The following is a 22,506-nucleotide window of genomic DNA, read 5'->3' as shown; positions in this document are numbered from 1 at the left end:
TTCAACAGTTCTGTCTCTCACCCCCGTGCAGAGGCGGTGAGGTGGTACGTCCCAGGAACCAGAAGTCTCCAGTAGTCTCCAGCTAGGTTGGTTGTGATTGGATGATTGATCTCCTCCACCATGATGGTGGCATTAGGGATGCCTGTACCATCTCTAATGTCTATCACCATGCCCTTTACTCCTCTGTGGACCTGCAGAGGGACACACACACAGAGGATGAATACCTAAAATTGAAGTTGGTGCATTTAAGACAAAGTAAATGGGCAAGACATATATAAAGGGAAAGAGAGAAATTATATGTTTACATTTTTTTTCGTTTGTTGAGAGAGAGAGAGAGATGAATGAATGAATGAGCGAATGACAGTGTAGTGAAGGACAGTATGTAAGTATGCTAATGTAACCGATGTGAAATGGCTAGTTAGTTAGCGGTGGTGCGCACTAATAGCGTTTCAAATCGGTGATGTCACTCGCTCTGAGGCCTGAAGTAGGGTTTCCCCTTGCGTTGCAAGGGCCGCGGCTTTTGTGGCGCGATGGGTAACGATGCTTCGTGGGGTGTCAGTTGTTGATGTGTGCAAGGGTCCCTGGTTCGAGCCCGGGTTGGGGCGAAGAGAGGGACAGAACCTACACTGTTACACTGACCTGGTGGATGTACTGCAGTAAGGCTCTGCGGTTCTGGTCCCAGTACATAGGCAGGTGCTGGGCCTTAGGGTACTTCACACAGCCCAACTCTATGGTCACCTCAAAACAGTTAGTGTTCAGATAGTTCCAGTCCTGCATACCACCTGGCGAAAGAACACAAAGAGAAGTCAGGTACAGACACACACACAAATTGTTCCTCTTAGTGTGTGTATTGGCATGGGAAGGCACATACCGGGAACATTGTACCAGTTGGCGCCGTTGGTGATGCCGTCCTCAAAGAACGCCGATGGGTAAAGGTCCTCACAAGGGTGTCCTTTGTGCATCAGAGCATTTTCCTACACACACACACACACACACAAAAAAGGTCAAAGGCGACAATGCAATACAAACAGCAGAATTGAAACAGTAACCTATCAACAACTGTCCAATGGTTTTATTAATGTAATAAACATTATCTTCACAACTGCATGAATATATTTAGTAAATGGAGTGATATAAAGACCCAAATTGTGTGTTGAAGTCCACTGACCTGAGAGTAGGATCTGGCCACCTGTTTAAAGACCTTGTCATCAGGACACTTGCTGTACTCCGTACGTCCCTGCTTGTCATCATCATATGGGTAATTGACCACCAATGACCCTGTAGTGGGCAGAGAGGAAATACCCAATGAGAATACAGTATATTACTGAAATAATAAAAAGTTGTCCTCCAGAGTGGGCCAATATGTTGGTGGCGGGCCAATATACATTTTTTCTAAACATTGAAAAATGGGGGGAGCTTAGGGCTTACCTCCATGTAGGTTGGCTGAGAGTACAAAGGGATAACTCTTCAGCCAGTTCATCACAGCGATGGTCTCTGGCTGCCTGGGTTCAGTGATGGTAGTAAACTGGTCAGGAAAGTTACGGTTCAGGTCAAAGTTGTTACTGTTGTTGCGTCCCGTGTACCCTCTGACATCACCTGCGAGAGAAAAAGAACAACAAAATCTTACGTAGCAAGCTAGACAAGCAGTCATCATCATGAATCAAGTCGACAATCTACTGGCAAATTCTTTTCAATCCTTATGAAGAGAAATTATAGACAAAACGTATTGGTGCTCATCGACAATTGGACATCAACATTACACAACAAGTTGGAAATCGCAAATTCAACAATGACTGGTTTGGAAGGAATCAGTGGCTAACTGCAAGCGTTGCAAAGCAATCACTAGCCTGCAATTCAGTGTAATGGGTGTGTGGTCCAAGTCTGGGTTTAACCTGTCTGGGCTAGGGGGCAGTATTTTCACGGCTGGATGAAAAACATACCCAATTTAAACAGGTTACTACTCTGGCCCAGAAACTAGAATATGCATATTATTAGTAGATTTGGATAGAAACTTCAGAGTGTTTTCTAAAACTGTTTGAATGGTGTCTGTGAGTATAACAGAACTCATATGGCAGGCAAGAACCTGAGAAAAAGTCAACCAGGAAGTGGAGGATCTGAGAATTGTAGTTCTTCTTTCTAGTCCCTTTCGAAACTACAGTATCTGTGGGGTTACGTTGCACTTCCTAAGGCTTCCATTGGCTGTCAAAAGCCTTCAGAAAGTGGTTTGAGCCTTCTCCTGTTACTGGGCAGATAATAGGAGCTCAGTTACTGAGTGGTCTGCCTGGCAACAAAGGGATTGGATATGCACAGTCACGCGAGCGAGCCGTTCCTTCTTTTTCTTCTTGAATGAATATGCGATTGTCCGGTTGGAATATTATTGCAATTTTACGTTAAAAATACCATAAAGATTGATTTTAAACAGCGTTTGACATGCTTCTAAGTACGGTAATGGAATATTTTGACTTTGTCTCTGGTTCCGCGCTGGCGGGTTATGCCTTTGGATAAGTGATCTGTACGCATGAACAAAACGGAGGTATTTGTACATAAATATGGATTATTTCAAACAAAAACAACATTTATTATGGAAGTAGCAGTCCTGGGAGTGCATTCTGACGAAGATCAGCAAAGGTAAGAGAATATTTCTAATACTAATTCTGAGTTTAGGTTGCCCCGAACTTGGCGGGTGTCTGTATAGCTCTCTGTGATGGCTGAGCTATGTACTCAGAATATTGAAAAATGTGCTTACTCCGTAAAGCTATTTTAAAATCTGACAAAGCGGTTGCATCCAGGAGTAGTCTATCTATAATTCTTTAAATAATTGTTATATATTTTGTCAACGTTAATGATGAGTATTTTTGTAAATTGATGTGCACATTTACCGGTAGTTTTGGTGGGAATACATTTTCTGAACATCACGCGCCAATGTAAAATGCTGTTATTGGATATAAATATGAACTTTATCGAACAAAACATACATGTATTGTGTAACAATGTCCTAGGAGTGTCATCTGATGAAGATCGTCAAAGGTTAGTGCTTCATTTAGCTGTGTTTTGGGTTTTATTGACATGTCCTTGCTTGGAAAATGGCTGTGTGATTATTTTTGTCTATGTTCTCTCCAAACATAATCTAATGTTTTGCTTTCGCTGTAATGCCTTTTTGAAATCGGACAATGTGGTTACATCAAGGAGAAGTGTCTCTTTAAAATGGTGTAAAATAGTTGTATGTTTGAGAAAGTTGAATTATGACATTTTGTTGTTTTTGAATTTGTCGCCCTGATATTTCACTGGCTGTGTCCCGCAGGTGGGACGCTAGCGTCCCACGTAGCCCATAGAAGTTAAGGATCTCTTTTCCAAGCTTAAAAGGATAAACATTCACATGCAACACCATGGGCCAGAAAAGGTTGAATACATTGCCCATGCTGTCAATCCAGCATGACTTCTGCCGCGTTCAAGACAATTGGGAACTCTGAAAAATAACTCCGACTGGGAAAATACCTTTTGGTCATCCAACTCAGAATTCCAAGTCGTGAACTCGGGCCTCTTTCAAGAGCTCCGACCTGAAGATCACTGACGTCATGATTCAACGTTGTTTTTACCCCCGAGTACCCAGTTGTCTTGAAAGCACCATAAATACAGAGAATGCCATACTTTGATGAAAGTTTGATGACAACATTTGCACACAAGAAGGACCACCGAGCCACCTTTCTGTTCAACTGAGCACAGCACAACAAGGTGAGTCCAAAAATGTATTGTATGCTGCTGCATAAATGATGCAATATGCCAGGGAGATATGTATACTGTAGCTAACAAAGTAATACTCAGTGTATGTTGTGTAGTAAGCTGTTAGTAGCCCATGTGCCTCACCATAATAATTTGGTCCCTTTCCCCCTCGTAACTTAGCCTACTGTTCTGACTTGGTGGTGTACATGTAGCTTATAACCTGTGTTAGAGAAATGTAATCATTGAATATTGTAAGAGCTTTCATTGTCTGCTTATATGCCCCCTTTATTTATCCTATGGTTCTGACTTGGTGTATAGGGAGAATACTCTAAGAATGGCCCATGTTCTAAATTCTGTCACTGTATATTTCAAAAGTGCTGAACAAATGGTTAGATTGACTATGTCCATCCTAGCTTGCTCATTAATGTCTTAATTGAAATTACAGATTGCCTCTTATCTGCTCGTCATCCCCTTATGCCATAGTTTGTACATATCAATTGTCAGTAGAAACCACAATTGTTTAAGCAAGTAAGCCATAGGTGTTTTTAAAAAGGCAGTAAATGAGGCTGAATGAACTGTTTTGCTGCCAGACAAGGCTCTGCTGATAGCAGTGGTAAGGATTCACTCCATGGCGCTGAAAAGAAAGCTCTGCTGTTGGGACAGCTTTATGTCTGACACTTGTTTTTGTTTACAGTTAGACAGTAACTTAGGCCAGGTTTTCCCAAACTTTTTCACTCAGGCCCCCTTTCCAACACTGGGGAACATCCTGCCTATACATTTTGCCATGTCTAATGTGTATTCCTGTGATATTTGAGTGACTCAAGCATAACAACTGTTGGGTTCGACATTTTGAACATTGAGATATTAAATAAATGATAGAGAAAGAAGCATAGAATCAAAGGAGAAAGTTAAGGGTTCTCTGTAGGACAGATAGCTGTGGAATGTGTTGGGGGACGGGAGCAGAGCACCGTGTTGATATAGGGAAGACAGATGGATATTTGTGGATCAGGAGGTGAGGTCAGTTCCCCTTAAGGGAGTAATCAAGGTTAGTATCTGGTTACCTTCTTTCTCTTGGGCATAAACTAAGGATTGGAGAGAAGGAGTGTCTTAAGTCGGATGTATATAACCAATGGAGATTAATGTCTGTCTGTCTGTCTGTCTCAGCCCTAGGACCATGCCTCAGGACTACCTGGCATGATGACTCCTTGCTGTCCCCAGTCCACCTGGCCGTGCTGCTGCTCCAGTTTCAACTGTTCTGCCTGCGGCTATGGAACCCTGACCTGTTCACCGGACGTGCTGCCTGTCCCAGACCTGCTGTTTTCAACTCTCGAGACAGCAGGAACGGTAAAGATACTCTCAATGATCGGCTATGAAAAGCCAACTGACATTTACTCCTGAGGTGCTGACCTGTTGCACCCTCGACAACTACTGTGATGATTATTATTATTATTATTAGACCATGCTAGTCATTTATGAACATTTGAACATCTTGGCCATGTTCTGTTATAATCTCCACCCGGCACAGCCAGAAGAGGACTGGCCACCCCTCATAGCCTGGTTCCTCTCTAGGTTTCTTCCTAGGTTTTGGCCTTTCTAGGGAGTTTTTCCTAGCCACTGTGCTTCTACATCTACATTGCTTGCTGTTTGGGGTTTTAGGCTGGGTTTCTGTACAGCACTTTGAGATATCGGCTGATGTAAGAAGGGCTATATAAATAAATGTGAAGTTAGAAATAACTCTAAGGTATGCAATGACTGACATGAGAAGAGACAAACTGATGATGCACTACCCAATTTCGAAATTGCACCTTGTGCTTCTACTATTACAACTTTCAAGAGTAAGTTGAAAGCCAGACTGAGGGGGGGGGGGACCACTGACTTTATGCTACTGGTAATCATGTTTAATGTCTTAATTTAGGGGTACACTATTTTTATTGTGGACAGGCAACGTCTTTCACAAATTGATAAGAGAATTATATAATAAAGGTAAATGAATAAAGAATCTGACCCTGTCACGTAACCAATTAGTAATTAGTAGTTATGTAGCATGTATAATGAATAATTAAGGTACTAATCGAAAGGCCCATAAGGTCTAGTAGAAGACCAGGGAGGAAGGGAAATGTGTGTGTGTGTTAGTTAGCCTAAGGGAACTGTAGACGTGTGTGTGACCCGACCTGAAGAGGCTTGGAAGAAACAGGGAGTAACCTTCAAGGTCCCCCTAATCTCAGGGGAAAGGAACAGGCAGCGCTGGATAGTGATTAACAGTGGTGAGAAGTCCGGGGAGGGATACTATTCACCTACTGTTCGTGTGTATGGGTGTGCGTAGGATATCTAATGTTTGTGTGGAGGTATGTGCGTAAGCGGGGAGGGAGCATAAAATGAAGTTCTTTGTGTAATGTAGTTCAGAACGTTCTCTGAATAAACTGTACAGACCTTTTGCAGATGCTGAGTCTTTGCCTAATTATTAACCCATTGTCTTATAAACCTTGGGAATTAGTCAAGGATTATTGATTGTTAATTATTATCATTGGGATAGAAAAATTCCCATAACACAAATAGACCCCACACACACTCACATTCCTCTCTTACCCTCCTTGGCGATCTCATAACCATCTGGGTTCATGGAAGGCATGATGTGTATCCGGGTCGTGTTGACCAGCTGGGTGACCTCAGGGTCGCTGCCATAGTTATGGCACAGGTACTCAATGAGGTTGAGGAGCAGCTCGCGTCCCACCACCTCATTCCCATGCATGTTAGCTATATACTTGAACTCTGGTTCACCTAAAGGGGAGAAAAGAGTGGGGGGGGGAATGAAAAAAAGTGTTAGTGCTATTAAAAGAGAAGTAGGGCAGAGTCGGCTGGGAGAGAATGAGGGTGGAAGTCTCCTGAACAAATTCACACTCAATTAAACTAAAGCACACCATTCATTTGAAAACCCTCCTTATCCTTGCACTGTAATTTCTAGGCCACCCACTATTGAAAAAATGCAATGCTGTAATGGGCCTGCAGATAAGAGTGAGTACCCCCACATTCAAAAGGATATGAAGCTACTAGATCATTGAGCTGAAGCAATAATATCAGGATCTTTTACAGGAAGCAAACAGCAGAACTGCTATTTATTTAGACTATGAATTTCTGTGTATGAACACAATCCAGTTAGTTAGATCAATATAAACCACACAGCCATAGATTGAAGGCATTGCTTTAGAGTTAATAGTCTCTTCTGGAGCTCCAGTGTTACCAAAACACATCCATACCTGCCTCGTGGACGGTGGGGTTGTCTGATATCACCATGACGTAGAGCTCACGGTCCTCTGCTGACTTCCCAATGGAGTAGAGATGAGCGATGGAACGGAACCTGTTGCTGTACCTGTGGTGTTGAAAGAACAAGGCTATTTCACATTTTATTAAAGCTCTCACATCCTAACATTACTTGTTAGCATAACATTTGAAATACTTAATTGCAAAGGCAAGCCTATAAAGCAAACATAATAGTACCTGCGCAGGAACAGCTCCATGTCATTGTAATGGTGGTGGCGGAAGTCCTGTGGCTGGATGGGCTGGTGCTCAGGCTGGGCTGGGGGCTGAGCCTCCTGGGGAGTGGAGCTCTCGTTGGCCCCAGAGGTCCCCATCTCAGAAGTGGTGCTTGAGGTCTCGATGGTGGTGGAGTCAGGGTTAGAGGTTGTGGTAAGGACAGAGGTTGTGGTAGGGACAGTGGTAGTGGTAAAGGGTACGGTTATGCCACCTGTGGGTTCATTTCCCAGGGGTGCCAGGGTGAAGTTGAGCTCGGTGGCCTTGCCCTCCACCACTTGAACCCCAACTACTGTCATGGACATGTACCTATGAAGACAGAAATATTGAATATGTTTCTTTTGCTGCAGTCAAAATAAAACATATTAGAAATGCAACAAAACAAAGTAAAAACCCTGTGCACAGCAGTGTGTCTAAATCCAGGTGATATATTTTAAATGTATTTCACCAGGAAGTTTCAGGTATAATGGGAAAGTACCAGAACGGGGAAATATCTTAGAGGAAATTAAGCTCTAAGATGTACATTTACTTCATGTAAGAAAACACCATACACAGATCCGTTCCAAGGAAAACAGTCAGGAACTAAAATCAGGAGTATACTTCTTTTGTTAAAGACTTTATTTTCTGTACCTTGTGCCTGCAAGTTACTGTAGCAGCAGGAGAGGAGTTCATTCCTCCAGCAGTACTCACCCTGTGGCTACAGCTGAGACATTGTACGTCCCAGGAAGCAGCAGGCGGTAGAAGTCACCAAACTTGGCCGTGGTCAGGTTATGGTTGATGCCTGCCACCACGATGCTGACATCAGGCAGAGCTGTCCCATTGGTAGCCTCGTTCACATAGCCTCGAACTCCAATGTGAACCTGGGAGATCAACAGGATAACGTCAGAAGAGATCTCAGACACTTTCTATTGCCTCAGTAGCTGGGACAAATGAAGGTCAAATAACTGAAGTGCTGCCTAGAAGTAACTAACTACTGCAAATGGATGTCAAGATGAAACAATCTCTTCAATTCAAATAAATAGATAGAGTACAGTAGTAAGAACCAGAGAGTGGTTCAAAATACTACAGCTAGTCATATGTGCAATGAAATTGTGTGCGCGATAGTTTAAAAGTTTGAGTGTGATACTGTGTCTTGTGAAAGCCAACCTGCTCCAGGTAGGCAATGAGTGACTCCCTGTTATAGTCCCACTCTTTCTTTAACTCGGAGGCCGGTGGAAATTTACAGCAGCTCAGTTCCATGGTGATCTCCAGGCAGTTTCCATTCAGGTAGTTATAGTCCTGCATGCCTCCTGAACAGGGATGACAAATTGTACCTTATGTCAAAATGTTTTCCTGCAAACATTTCAAGATCTCTCTGCTTGAAAACCACTCACGAGGACATCAGTATTAATTCTGGAAGCACAACCTAAAGAAAGTGGACAAGCATACAAAATAAACTGTCAAAAGAAAGTGGACAAGCATACAAAATAAACTGTCAAAAGAAAGTGGACAAGCATACAAAATAAACTGTCAAAAGAAAGTGGACAAGCATACAAAATAAACTGTCAAAAGAAAGTGTGTTGACTTCTGTTGAGGTCATGAAAGCAACAGCATGAACACAGGCCTAATGCTGAGTCAGGAACGTCCGTAAATCTACACCAAACCCAGGATGTAGGCTAAAGGTGTTATCAATGCAAAGTGCCTCTGGCAGAGCAGAGTAGGCTGTGGCCACCACCAGCCTTTCCTCCAGTCCAGGGCTGTCTGGTGGAGGAATGTGTTTGCTGTGGCCTGGTGCCACCTGCCGCTCAGGCAGCGTTCCCAGGTTGTTTTCAGCACAAAGCCAGACAGCAGGCAGGCAGGCAGGCAGGCAGGCAGGCAGGCAGGCAGGCAGGCAGTAGGCCTCTGGAAGGTTGCCATGACTGGGTTTGACCGGCAGCATTTTAATTTACCAGACATTTGAGAAATTTACCGGACCCATATGCATTGGGTGCCTAACCTAACTAGGGCGTCCATCCATGGTGCTCAGAAAGACAGAAATCAACGAGCGTAATTTATGTTAAAAGAACATGCAAGACGAGGATGCAACGATGTGTGGTCCTTACTGAAATATGATGTACACTTTGAAGATGTTAGAATAACTTTGCACATGTACTTTTCCTCTGCCAACAAGACGAGTAAGGAACAGCTAAACACTAGCCTGTCAATATACCATAGTCCCCACAGTAGAAACGTTTACCCAGGCCTATTCTATTGGTCAGCTTGTCGATAAAAATACGTGCCTATTCCAAACAGACTCTGGGACGATAGATCCCAAATTCATACAACCAGTAGGCATAAACAACATTAAAAAGTAATGAGTCTGATGCAACAGATCAGAACGTTTAGCTTAAAATGTTGATAAAACTATTAAAACTATTATTTCTTCAGATTATAAACGCAGCAATGCGCACAAGGCAGTAGGCTAAGTGTAAATGTTTGTTCCATAACGCAATTAGCAGGAAAACTGTCAAAAGCACACTACACATGCGAGCAGTTTCATGTGACAGAGATTAAAATATTATTTAGAAAGAGTGGAGATCTAATACACTACAACTACATGGGTTGATAATATGACTAGGATTGTGCTTTAACTACTGGACAATGAAAGAAAGTTGATAGAAAATCATTTCCTCCAAGGATATGGTCAGATTTTGGCTAGGCTACTTTGAAGCAAGGTAAAACATGCCTCATAACATGTAGTAAAACTTTCAGGTTTCAAACATTTAAGTATGATTTCAAAATGCATACTGCTCATTGCAAAGTGGTGTGTGACGCGCTGTTTGAGATGCTGTAGTAGCAGCTCGCGCTGTCTGACAGATCTTACGCTCCAAGGCTTTGTATCTCTCTATGCTTTACACGTGTGATAAGATGCATAACAAATATACTGTACACACACGCCAACTTAATTCCACTAAATTACGCAAAGTAATACAGTTGATCATGCTATACTAAGGCAGAGATTGTCGAGTGTAGGTCTTTCAGAGCATGCAGTTGCATGGTTTGTTAACTATCTGTCTGATAGAACTCAGTGCACTCAATTTGACGGGCTTAGGTCTGTTAAATTGTCTGTCTTAAATGGTGTGCCCCAAGGCTCTGTACTTGGTCCTCTCTTATTCACTATTTATATAAATAATTTAGACAAAAATGTCCAAAATGCACAACTTCATTTTTATGCTGATGATACTGTTATTTACTGTTGTGCTTCATCTCTTACAAAAGCTTTCCAGAACTTGCAAACTGACTGTTCAACATACCTTGTCTCAATTGAAGCTTATCCTCAATACTGACAAAACTAAACTACTGGTGTTTTCTAAAGCAAGAAATAGACCTCTGAACCTTTCACCTATTACTACCTGTCATAGCAAAGAGATTGAGGTTGTAACCTCATATAAATATCTTGGAATTTTGATTGATGATGGCCTCTCTTTTAAAATGCATATTCAACAACTTACAAAAATATTGAAGCTGAAATTAGGATTTTATTTTAGGAATAAGGCTTGTTTTTCTTTTGAAGCCAGGAGGAGGCTAGTATCAGCTACATTTATGCCTTTACTAGACTATGGGGATATTTTATATATGAATGCTTCCGCTCAGTGTTTGAGATCAATTGACACCCTTTACCATGGCACTTTGAGATTTATTTTAAATTGCAAAACCCTTACGCACCACTGCACTTTGTATACCAGGGTTGGCTGGCCTTCTCTAGTCACTCGTAGGCTCAGTCACTGGTATACTTTTATTTACTAAGCCATTTTGGGTTTACTACCTTTTTATTTGGGCATTTTTATTGTTCAGAAATGTGATGGGTACTCTCTTCGTTCGCGGGACTTTATCCTGCTAACTGTTCCAAATGTCCGAACTGAATTTGGTAAAAGGGCTTTTATGTACTCTGCGCCATCGTCTTGGAATGCCTTACAAAATACTTTTAAACTGGAAGATCTTGTCCCGATTGGTATTTTTAAATCACTGATGAATGATCTTGAGACTGATTCCCTGACATGTCAATGTTTTTAATTTGCTGTTTTTGATTTTGTTATATTCTTTGTTAATTCTATGGTTTTAACTAGATTACTTGTAGTTTTTCATGTTGTTTGTCTGTAATTTTTGTAATGACTTGGCGCTGCCTATCTTGGCCAGGACGCTCTTGAAAAAGAGATTTTAAATCTCAATGAGCCCTTCCTGGTTAAATAAAGGTTAAATAAATAAAATAGAGTATAGACCGATAAGCATGACCAATCAAATGTATTTCCATGAAATGGTATTTCAATCAATGAAAAGTCTAAAAAGCATTATTCGCAATGAGATTTTTTCTTCTCCCGGACAATTGGCCTGCATCAATTTTATTTATCGGCTTTTCTATTTTATTAAATCGTCCAAAAGCCAGTTATTACCAGCTAACAGAAATCCTGAACCCAATAGAAGTAGGATACTCAACCCTCTTCCTCTCTCACACAAACAAGGCCAAGTCACTCTGTCATCCTTAGACACAATCCGGGGTACAAATGCACACACCCACACACTAATTCACAGGAGACAAACAGCACAAACAACAACGCCAGCTCTTTCATCTAAATGTGTGAGGCCTACCAGCCTCAGGTTAGAAATGCTGCTGTGTGCATATGATATTAGACAGCGTGATGTGGGCAAGATACAACACAGCAGATTCATCATTTACATAATCAAACGACACACACACACACACACACACACACACACACACACACACACACACACACACACACACACACACACACAGCTAACGAGGCTGCTTGTGATTTAGCCAACTACAGGATGTGATCCTAATACAGGAATCTTCAGAAGGTATTTGACACAGAGGGAAAGGAGGGGAACAGGAGAAGGAGAAACAGAGGGGAGAGGAAGTGAGTGTCCATCCAGCCATCATTAGTTAGTGACTGTAATAATTTACCAGGGACCCGTTAATAAAAAAGTAATATCCAGTATGGCGGCTGTTTAATCCACACACATCAGGGTTAAATGTGTGTGTGTTATCTTTCCTCTCTCAGTGAGAAGTAGCCTATCAGAAAGCACAGAGTAAGCCCTTACTAACACAATACTGAGTCAGCCCAGGACAAGCTAGAATACAAGCCAGAGTGGTATATGCAGCTGTTGAACATCCTCTCAAATGACTGCATCACTGTAACTGTCTGGCCTGCAGATGAATTCTGGGTACTGTGGTTTTGGTTGATTGGTAAAGACTGTTGTAAAATGGCGCCAGAAGAAATGGCAGCAGTTTTACTGGCGCCCAACCAATTGTGCAATTATGTGTTTTTCTCGCGTTATTTGTAACTTATTTTGTACATAATGTTTCTGCAACCGTATCTTACAGCAAAAAAGAGCTTCTGGATATCAGGACAGCGATCACTCACCTCGGATTAGACAAAGATATTTTCTACAACAAGGACGACGCACAAGACATTCTCCAAACACCCCACAGGGCCGACATCCCTGTTATTTGCAAGAGAAAGCGACGCAGGTACAGAGGACAAAGAGCCGGATGCCTGGTCAGGACCCGGAGAAGGCGACTGGGAAAGCTGCCGTTAACGTCAATACTATTCGCCAACGTGCAATCACTGGACAATAAATTAGACGAGGTACGATCACAAATATCCTACCAACGGGGCATCAAAAACTGTAATATCCTATGTTTCACGGAATCGTGGCTGAATGACGACATGGATATTCAGCTAGTGGGATATACGCTGCACCGGCATGATAGAACAGCACACTCCGGTAAGACGGGGGGGGGGGGGGGGGCAGTCTGTGCATATTTGTAAACAGCTGGTGCACAAAATCTAAGGAAGTCTCTAGATTTTGCTCGCCTGAAGTAGAGTATATTGTGATAAATTGCAGGCCACACTATTTGCCTAGAGAGTTTTCAGCCATACTTTGTGGCTGTTTATTTACCAGCACAGACAGATGCTGGCTCTAAGACCGCACTCAGTCAGCTGTATAAGGAAATAAGCAAACAGGAAACCACTCACCCAGAGGCGGCGCTCCTAGTGGCCGGAGACTTTAATGCAGGGAAACTTAAATCAGTTCAACCAAATTTCTATCAACATGTTAAATGTGCAACCAGAGGGGAAAGAATTCTAGATCACCTGTACTCCACACACAGAGACACGTACAAAGCTCTCCCTCGCCCTCCATTTGGTAAATCCGACCACAACTGTATCCTCCTGATTCCTGCTTACAAGCAAAAATTAAAGCAGGAAGCACCAGTGACTCGTTCTATAAAAAAGTGGTCAGATGAAGCAGATGCTAAACTACAGGACTGTTTTGCTATCACAGACTGGAACATGTTCCGGGATTCTTCTGATGGCATTGAGGAGTACACCACATCAGTCACTGGCTTTATCAATAAATGCATCGAGGACGTCGTCCCCACAGTGACTGTACATACATACCCCAACCAGAAGCCATGGATTACAGGCAACATTCGTACTGAGCTAAAGGGTAGAGCTGCCGCTTTCAAGGTGCGGGACTCTAACCCGGAAGCTTACAAGAAATCCTGCTATGCTCTGCGACGAACCATCAAACAGGCAAAGCATCAATACAGGGCTAAGATTGAATAATACTACACCGGCTCCAACGCTCGTCTTATGTGGCACAGCTTGCTAACTATAACAGACTACAAAGGGAAGCACAGCCGTGAGCTGCCCAGTGACACGAGCCTACCAGACGAGCTAAATCACTTCTATGCTCACTTCGAGGCAAGCAACACTGAGGCATGCATGAGAGCATCAGCTGTTCCGGATGGCTGTGTGATCACGCTCTCCGTAGCCGATGTGAGTAAGACCTTTAAACAGGTCAACATACACAAGGCTGCGGGGCCAGATGGATTACCAGGACGTGTGCTCCGGGCATGTGCTGACCAACTGGCAGGTGTCTTCACTAACATTTTCAACATGTCCCTGATTGAGTCTGTAATACCAACATGTTTCAAGCAGACCACCATAGTCCCTGTGCCCAAGAACACAAAGGCAACCTGCCTAAATGACTACAGACCCGTAGCACTCACGTCTGTAGCAATGAAGTGCATTGAAAGGTTGGTAATGGCTCACATCAACACCATTATCCCAGTAACCCAAGACCCACTCCAATTTGCATACCACTCAAACAGATCCACAGATGATGCAATCTTTATTGCACTCCACACTGCCTTTTCCCACCTGGACAAAAATAAAACTTACGTGAGAATGCTATTCATTGACTACAGCTCAGCATTCAACACCATAGTACCCTCAAAGCTCATCACTAAGCTAAGGATCCTGGGACTAAACACCTCCCTCTGCAACTGGATCCTGGACTTCCTGACGGGCCGCCCCCAGGTGGTGATGGTAGGTAGCAAGACATCTGCCACGCTGATCCTCAACACTGAAGCTCCACAGGGGTGCGTGCTCAGTCCCCTCCTGTACTCCCTGTTCACCCACAACTGCATGGCCAGGCACGACTCCAACACCATCATTAAGTTTGCAGACGACAACAGTGGTAGACCTGATCACCGACAACAACGAGACAGCCTATAGGGAGGTGGTCAGAGACCGGGCCGGGTCCTGAGATCCTCAAAAGGTTCTACAGCTGCAACATCGAGAGCATCCTGACTGGTTGCATCACTGCCTGGCACGGCAATTGCTCAGCCTCTGGCCGCAAGGCACTACAGAGGGTAGTGCGTGGGGCCCAGTACATCACTGGGGCTAAGCTGCCTGCCATCCAGGACCTCTACACCAGGCGGTGTCAGAGGAAGGCCCTTAGAATTGTCAAAGACCCCAGCCACCCCAGTCATAGACTGTTCTCTCTACTACCGCATGGCAAGCGGTACCGGAGCGCCAAGTCTAGGACAAAAAGGCTTCTCAACAGTTCTTACCCCCAAGCCATAAGACTCCTGAACAGGTAATCAAATGGCTACCCGGACTATTTGCATTGTGTGCCCCCCAACCCCTCATTTTACACTGCTGCTACTCTCTGTTTATCATATATGCATAGTCACATTCATGTACATACTACCTCAAATTGGGCCGACCAACCAGTGCTCCCGCACATTGGCTAACCGGGCTATCTGCATTGTGTCCCGCCATCCACCACCCGCCAACCCCTTTTACGCTACTGCTACTCTCTGTTCATCATATATGCATAGTCACTTTAACCATACCCACATGTACATACTACCTCAATCAGCCTGACTAACCGGTGTCTGTATGTAGCCTCGCTACTTTTATAGCCTCGCTACTGTATATAGCATGTCAATTTACTGTTGTTTTATTTCTTTACTTACCTATTGTTCACCTAACACCTTTTTTGCACTATTGGTTAGAGCCTGTAAGTAAGCATTTCACTGTAAGATCTATACCTGTTGTATTCAGCGCACATGACAAATAAACTTTGATATGAAAAGTTTAGATATAAAACCACAAGACAGTTTTTGGTGGGTTATTATAAATCTATTTGATGCTAGGTCTTATGGCGGCGGCATAGCACAAAATATATTTCTACAGTTCATAATATTTTGTTTGAGTCATGGTAGAGGAAACATTGCAACACTTGTTGGACTGCCTTGCATGGCTGTTAAATGGCAGGGTGTGTGTAAACCCCAGTCTAGTTATGCTAAGCTGACAGCTGTGGTGAAACAGATCACCAGGGCAGTGCCCCATGTGAGCCTGTTTAGAGAATACTTTAGGGATGTTAGTTAGAATAGTTCCCAAGGGCTTAGTCCCCTATGGTGACACCAGCAGGGTGCAACAGGCCTAGGCTATGTCTCTGACAGTGCCTCTATGGACACTGGCTAATAACCTTAGCATGAAAAAGACTGTACAGTGTGCATTGCAACAATGCTCCTAATAATAGTAATCTTATAGTGACTTTTTTGTGTATAACGATTTGCCTGGCGGCACCTGCAATATGAATATCATATGACAACATGTCATAGTAGACAATATCTGAGAGCAAACATCCTCCAGACATAGAGCTCATGACAGGACATCTAGCCTATCAGCCCCAACCTCCACATCCTCCCTCCCGGCAGGATACACCAATGACTGTATATACACTATATATACACAAAAGTATGTGGACACCCCTTCAAATTTGTGGATTCGGCTACTTCAGCCACAACAGTTGCTGACAGGTGTATACAATCTATCACACAGTCATGCAATCTACACAGACAAACATTGGCAGTAGAATGGCCTAACTGAAGAGCTCAGTGACTTTCAGCGTGGCAGTCATAGGATGCCACCTTTCCAACAAGTCAGTTCATCAAATATTTGCCCTGCTAGAGCTGCCCCGGTCAACTGTAAGTGCTGTTATTTTGAGGTGGAAACATCGAGGAGCAACAATGGCTCAGCCGTGAAGTGGAAGGCAATACAAGCTCACAGAACGGGACTGCCAAGTACTGAAACGGTGGCGCGTAAAACTCTGTCCTCAGTTGCAACACTCACTACTGAGTTCCAAACAGCCTCTGGAAGCAACATCAGCACAAGAGCACTAATGCTCGAGGCTGAAGGGAGGCAAGTCCCCACAGCAATGTTCCAACATCTAGTGGAAAGCCTTCCCAGAAGAGTGGAGGCTGTTATAGCAGCAAAGGGGGGACCAACTCCATATTAATACTCATGATTTTTTGAATGAGATGTTCGACGAGCAGATGTCCCACATACTTTTGGTCATGTAGTGTATGAATGGACAAAGCCATCAATCATGTGACACCATTCATTCCTATGTGAATACTCAATAGTGCATTAAAGCCAAATTAAGTCGGTTAAGATGACGTCTCATGGAGACATAACATGCGCAGTTTGAGCAACTCCAGGAAGTGGCATTCTGTGCACCCTCTGAGTTGAAGGCCGACCGGGTACTTGTACTGTAGCAACTAAATTATCCTTAGAATTTCTTCTGTGTGCTATTTTAAAATAATCGGTTCAATGACATACATCTGGTGTATTAGAAGCAATTATTGATGCCATGATTTTCTTAGATGTTTTTTCAATTTACATAAAGATTGCCATTTTTCCATTCACTATAATGGGGATCCTGTTTTCTGCTACCAATACCTGCAGTACCGTGGTTGGCCTTGAACTTCCGTGGCTTCAATGAGAGAGGGAAGTCATTCTCTCCTGGAATAGGCTAAACACACCCTCATCCAGTGTTTTCCCTAAGTACATGGAGTAGCCAGCCAAATAGGGAAAAAGTAGCCAGCCAGGGAGTTCCGGCTAGCTACTTTGCAGAACGAGCTCTATTTTGGTGGCCTCTGGTACATTCAAATGGCGCGATTCCATCCAAAATACACTACACTAAATGATTGAATACTTTAAAGACTTTACCTCCCAGATTGGTCAAATGAGATGTGGTATTGAGTAAAAATGAATTCAGTGTGTTCTTCGGATATCGTCTAGGCCTAGCCCTACACGATCAAGACAATTTTTTAAATAAGATAACCTTTTTAACATTAAACCTGTCCTCTTGAGAATAAAGTCATATGTACAGTCTGAGAAACAATATAGAATTGCAGGAAAATGGTTTTAAAAATGCTAACATTCAGTGGTAAGACCCCCCGACAGATTGTGTAAAAGTGGGGGTGCACAAAGTCAGGTGTCCATGAATAGACCTACAGGTTTTGAAGAATGAAGCAGGTGTTAAAAATGGTCTTTGCTACACAGAAAGCAGCAGTTGACTACTACATTTTTGACACTTTAATGAAATCAGTAGGCCTATATCAATATCTTCAATAATACCATAGAAGTATCATTACCTTTTATAACCTTCAATCTGTTATCATATTTTGGACCAGAATGAGGCTCTCTTAACACAACCTACTGTTCCTGCAGTGAGGATTCAACATCTTCATTGAATGTTTTCAAAATGTAGCCGCTGATAATCGCTAGTACCGGGTGAGACCCCACTTTGCCTCCCGAACAGCCTGAATTCTTTAGGGCATGGAAACGTTGCTCAATTGATATCAAGGGACCTAACATGCCAGGAAAACATTCCCCATGCCATTACACCACTACCACCAGCCTGTACCATTGACACCAGGTAGGATGAAGCCATGGACTCATGCTGCTTATGACAAATCCTGACTCTGCCATCAGCATGACGCAACCGGGATAATTTTTCCTCTCCTCAATTGTCCAGTGTTGGTGATCCCGTGCCCACTGAAGTGGCTTCTTCTTGTTTTTAGCTGAAAGGAGTGGAACCCAATGTGGTCGCCTGCTGCAGTAGCCCATCCGTGACAAGGACCGACGAGTTGTGCGTTCCGAGATGTCGTTCTGCACACCACTGTTGTATGGGGTAGAGGTTGACCGATTATGATTTTTCAGCGCCGATACCGATTATTGGAGGACCCAAAAAGCCGATGCAATCGGCCGATTTTATATAAAAAAATCATAATGACAATTACAACAATACTGAATGAACACTTATTTTAACTTAACATAATACATCAATAAAATCAATTTAGCCTCAAATAAATAATGAAACGTTCAATTTGGTTTAAATAATGCAAAAACAAAGTGTTGGAGAAGTAAAAGTGCAATATGTGCCATGTAAGAAAGCTAACGTTTAAGTTCCTTGCTCAGAACATGAGAACATATGAAAGCTGGTGGTTCCTTTTAACACGAGTCTTCAATATTCCCCAGGTAAGAAGTTTTAGGTTGTAGTTATTATAGGACTATTTCTCTCTATACGATTTGTATTTCATATACCTTTGACTATTGGATGTTCTTATTGGCACTTTAGTATTGCCAGTGTAACAGTATAGCTTCCGTCCCTCTCCTCGCTCCTACCTGGGCTCGAACCAGGAACACATCGACAACAGCCATCCTCGAAGCAGTGTTACCCATGCAGAGCACGGGGAACAACTACTCCAAGTCTCAGAGCGAGTGACGTTTGAAACGCTATTAGCATGCACCCGCTAACTAGCTAGCCATTTCACATCAGTTACACCAGCCTAATCTTGGGAGTTGATTGGCTTGAAGTCATAAACAGTGCAATGCTTGAAACACAGCGAAGAGCTGCTGGAAAAACGCACGAAAGTGCTGTTTGAATGAATGCTTACGAGCCTGCTGCTGCCTACCACCGCTCAGTCAGACTGCTCTATCAAATCATAGACTTAATTATAACACAGAAATACAAGCCTTTGGTCATTAATATGGTCGAATCCGGAAACTATCATCTCGAAAACAAAACGTTTTTCCTTTCAGTGAAATAGGGAACCGTTCCGTATTTTATCTAACGGGTGGCATCCCTAAGTGTAAATATTCCTGTTACATTGCACAACCTTCAATGTTATGTCATAATTACGTAAATTCTGGCAAATTAGTTCGCAACGAGCCAGGCGGCCCAAACTGTTGCATATACCCTGACTCTGCGTGCAATGAACGCAAGAGAAGTGACACAATTTCACCTGGTTAATATTGCCTGCTAACCTGGATTTCTTTTAGCTAAATATGCAGGTTTAAAAAGATATACTTCTGTGTATTGATTTTAAGAAAAGCAATGATGTTTATGGTTAGGTACAGTCGCGCAACGATTGTGCTTTTTCGCAAATGCGCTTTTTTTAAATCATCCCCCGTTTGGCGAAGTCGGCTGTCTTTGTTAGGAAGAAATAGTCTTCACAGTTCGCAACGAGCCAGGCGGCCCAAACTGCTGCATATACCCTGAATCTGTTGCAAGAGAAGTGACACATTTTCCCTAGTTAAAAGAAATTCATGTTAGCAAGCAATATTAACTAAATATGCAGGTTTAAAAATATCTACTTTTTTATTGATTTTAAGAAAGGCATTGATGTTTATGGTTGGAGCAATGTGTACCTAAGCGATTATATGCAATGCAGGACAGGCTAGATAAACTAGTAATATCATCAACCATGTGTAGTTAACTAGTGATTATGATTGATTGATTTTTATAAGATAAGTTTAATGCTAGCTAGCAACTTACCTTGGTTTCTTACTGCATTCGGGTAACAGGCAGGCTCCTCGTGGAGTACAATGTAAAGCAGGTGGTTAGAGCGTTGGACAAGTTAACCGTAAGGTTGCAAGATTGAATCCCCGAGCTGGCAAGGTAAAAATCTGTCGTTCTGACCCTGAACAAGGCAGTTAGCCTAGGAATGGTGGGCTGTCATTGAAAATAAGAATGTGTTCTTAACTGACTTGCCTAGTTAAATAAAAGTCGTAAAAAAAAAAGTAAAAATTTCTTTCTTTTTTTTTTTTAAACAATTTTTTTTTTTAAATAATTTTAAAAAAAGAAAATAAATGTAACAAAAAAAACAACAAAAAAAAATAAAATAAAAATTTCGGCCAAATCAACGTCCAAAAATACCGATTTCCGATTGTTATGAAAACTTCAAATCGGCCCGAATTAATCGGCCATTCCGATGAATCGGTCGACCTCTAGTATGGAGCCATTATTAGTCTGTTTGTTGCCAACCTGTTAGCTTGCACGATTCTTGCCTTTTTCCTTCAACCTCTCATCAACAAGTGTTTTTTTTTTTCGCCCACAGGACTGCCGCTGACTGGATGTTTTTGTTTGTCGCACCATTCTTGGTAAACCCTAGACACTGTCGTGCGTGAAAAGCCCAGGAGCCAGGCCGTTTCTGAGATACTGGAAAAGGCGCGCCCTGTACCGACGAGTATACCACGCTCAAAGTCACTAAGGTCACTCATTTTGCCCATTATAACGTTAATTCGAACAGTAACTGAATGCCTCTATGCCCGTCTACCTGCTTTATTTAGCAAGCCACAGTCACGTGACTCATTGGCTGTAGGAGCGAACCATTTGTGAACAGGGTGGTGTACCTAACAAACAAACAAACAAGATTTGTTTTACTTGTCCCAAAGCGATACCATGGACATAACCATATTGTACGATTTAAAAATAGCGAAGGGATATAAGGAGATTTACTTTATTTAGTCAGTTCGACACCTTTTATAAACTAGTCAACATTTGCTGTTCGGTCGCCAATCAAAGGAAAGTAAATGGCCTATGCATCCGACTCCGTGGCTGGCTATATGAAAGTTGAAACACGCAACATAAAATAAATCAATGTGCCCAAAAACAGTAATTAAGTGGATTTCAACTCATTGTTACCGCTTACATCAAATGGGACGTGTAAATTCACTTCCAGGAGATGAAGGAGCATCATGCTCTCCCTCCTCTGTGAAAAGAAATTTGACTGCAGCCAACCACAGATAACAAAAACAACACAGGTACCAAGCGGAGGGACAGACAGCCGACTGACAAACCAGCAGTGTTTCCAGTTCATCGCTCGCTTTGTGACTGTCGTATCAATAGATCACTAGAAGATGCATGTTGTTCATTTTAGCGGGAGAAGGCTACACAGACTTTTCTGACTAGCAAACTTGAAACTTTTAAATGAGCAGAAGCCTGAAATTGAGTGGAAAAAGTGAAGTGGAAACATGTCAAAATAGAGTACCAGTGAAAAGTTTAGACACATCTACTCATTCCAGAGTTTCTTTATTTTTACTATTTTCAACATTGTATAATAATAGTGAAGACATCAGAACTATGAAATAACACATATGGAATCATGTAGTAACCAAAAAAAGTGTTAAACAAATATATTTTCTACGTGAGATTCTTCAAAGAAGTCACCCTTTGCCTTGATGACAACTTTGGACACTTGGCATTCTCTTAACCAGCTTCATGAGGTAGTCACCTTGAATGCATTTCAATTAACAAGTGTGCCTTGTTAAGTTAATTTGTGGAATTTCTTGCGTTTGAGCCAATCAGTTGTGTTGTGACAAGGTAGGGGTGGTATACAGAAGATGGTCTTTTACCAAATAAGGCTAAGTCCATATTATGGCAAGAACAGCTCAAATAAGCAAAGAGAAATGAGTCCATCATTACTTTAAAACATAAAGGTCAGTCAATCCAGAAAATGTATAGAACTTTGAAAGTTTCTTCAAGTGCAGCCGCAAAAACCCTCAAGCGCTATAATGAAACTGGCTCTCATGAGGACCGCCACAGGAAAGGAAGATCCAGAGTTACCTCTGATGCAGAGGATACGTTCATTAGAGTTCATTGCAGCCCAAATAAATGCTTCAGACTTCAAGTTACAGACACATCAACTGTTCAGAGGAGACTGTGTGAATCAGGCCTTCGTGGTCGAATTGCTGAAAAGAAACCACTACTAAAGGACACCAATGAGAAGAAGAGACTTACTTGGGCCAAGAAACACGAGCAATGGACATTAGACTGGTGGAAATCTGA

At 42.5% G+C, this 22,506-nt stretch overlaps 1 protein-coding gene across 1 annotated transcript in view; it reads right to left on the bottom strand.

Moving 5' to 3' along the window:
• LOC115206273 (carboxypeptidase D) overlaps positions 1-22,506 on the bottom strand; it is a 39,527-nt gene that overhangs the window by 6,353 nt on the left and 10,668 nt on the right. Inside the window, exons 3-12 of the mRNA XM_029773040.1 lie at positions 8,395-8,537; positions 7,939-8,108; positions 7,216-7,557; positions 6,975-7,087; positions 6,307-6,498; positions 1,429-1,596; positions 1,169-1,278; positions 872-974; positions 640-782; positions 22-191 (exon numbers count right to left, since the gene is read on the bottom strand). Of these exons, the coding sequence (XP_029628900.1) occupies positions 22-191; positions 640-782; positions 872-974; positions 1,169-1,278; positions 1,429-1,596; positions 6,307-6,498; positions 6,975-7,087; positions 7,216-7,557; positions 7,939-8,108; positions 8,395-8,537 (1,654 nt within the window). The remainder of the gene's footprint in view (positions 1-21; positions 192-639; positions 783-871; positions 975-1,168; positions 1,279-1,428; positions 1,597-6,306; positions 6,499-6,974; positions 7,088-7,215; positions 7,558-7,938; positions 8,109-8,394; positions 8,538-22,506) is intronic.

The sequence above is a fragment of the Salmo trutta genome, chromosome 13 (genome assembly GCF_901001165.1).
Source record: "Salmo trutta chromosome 13, fSalTru1.1, whole genome shotgun sequence".
Classification (NCBI taxonomy): domain Eukaryota; kingdom Metazoa; phylum Chordata; class Actinopteri; order Salmoniformes; family Salmonidae; genus Salmo; species Salmo trutta.
Note: the sequence above shows the minus strand (reverse complement) of the source record. Positions and strands in the feature narration are given on the sequence as shown.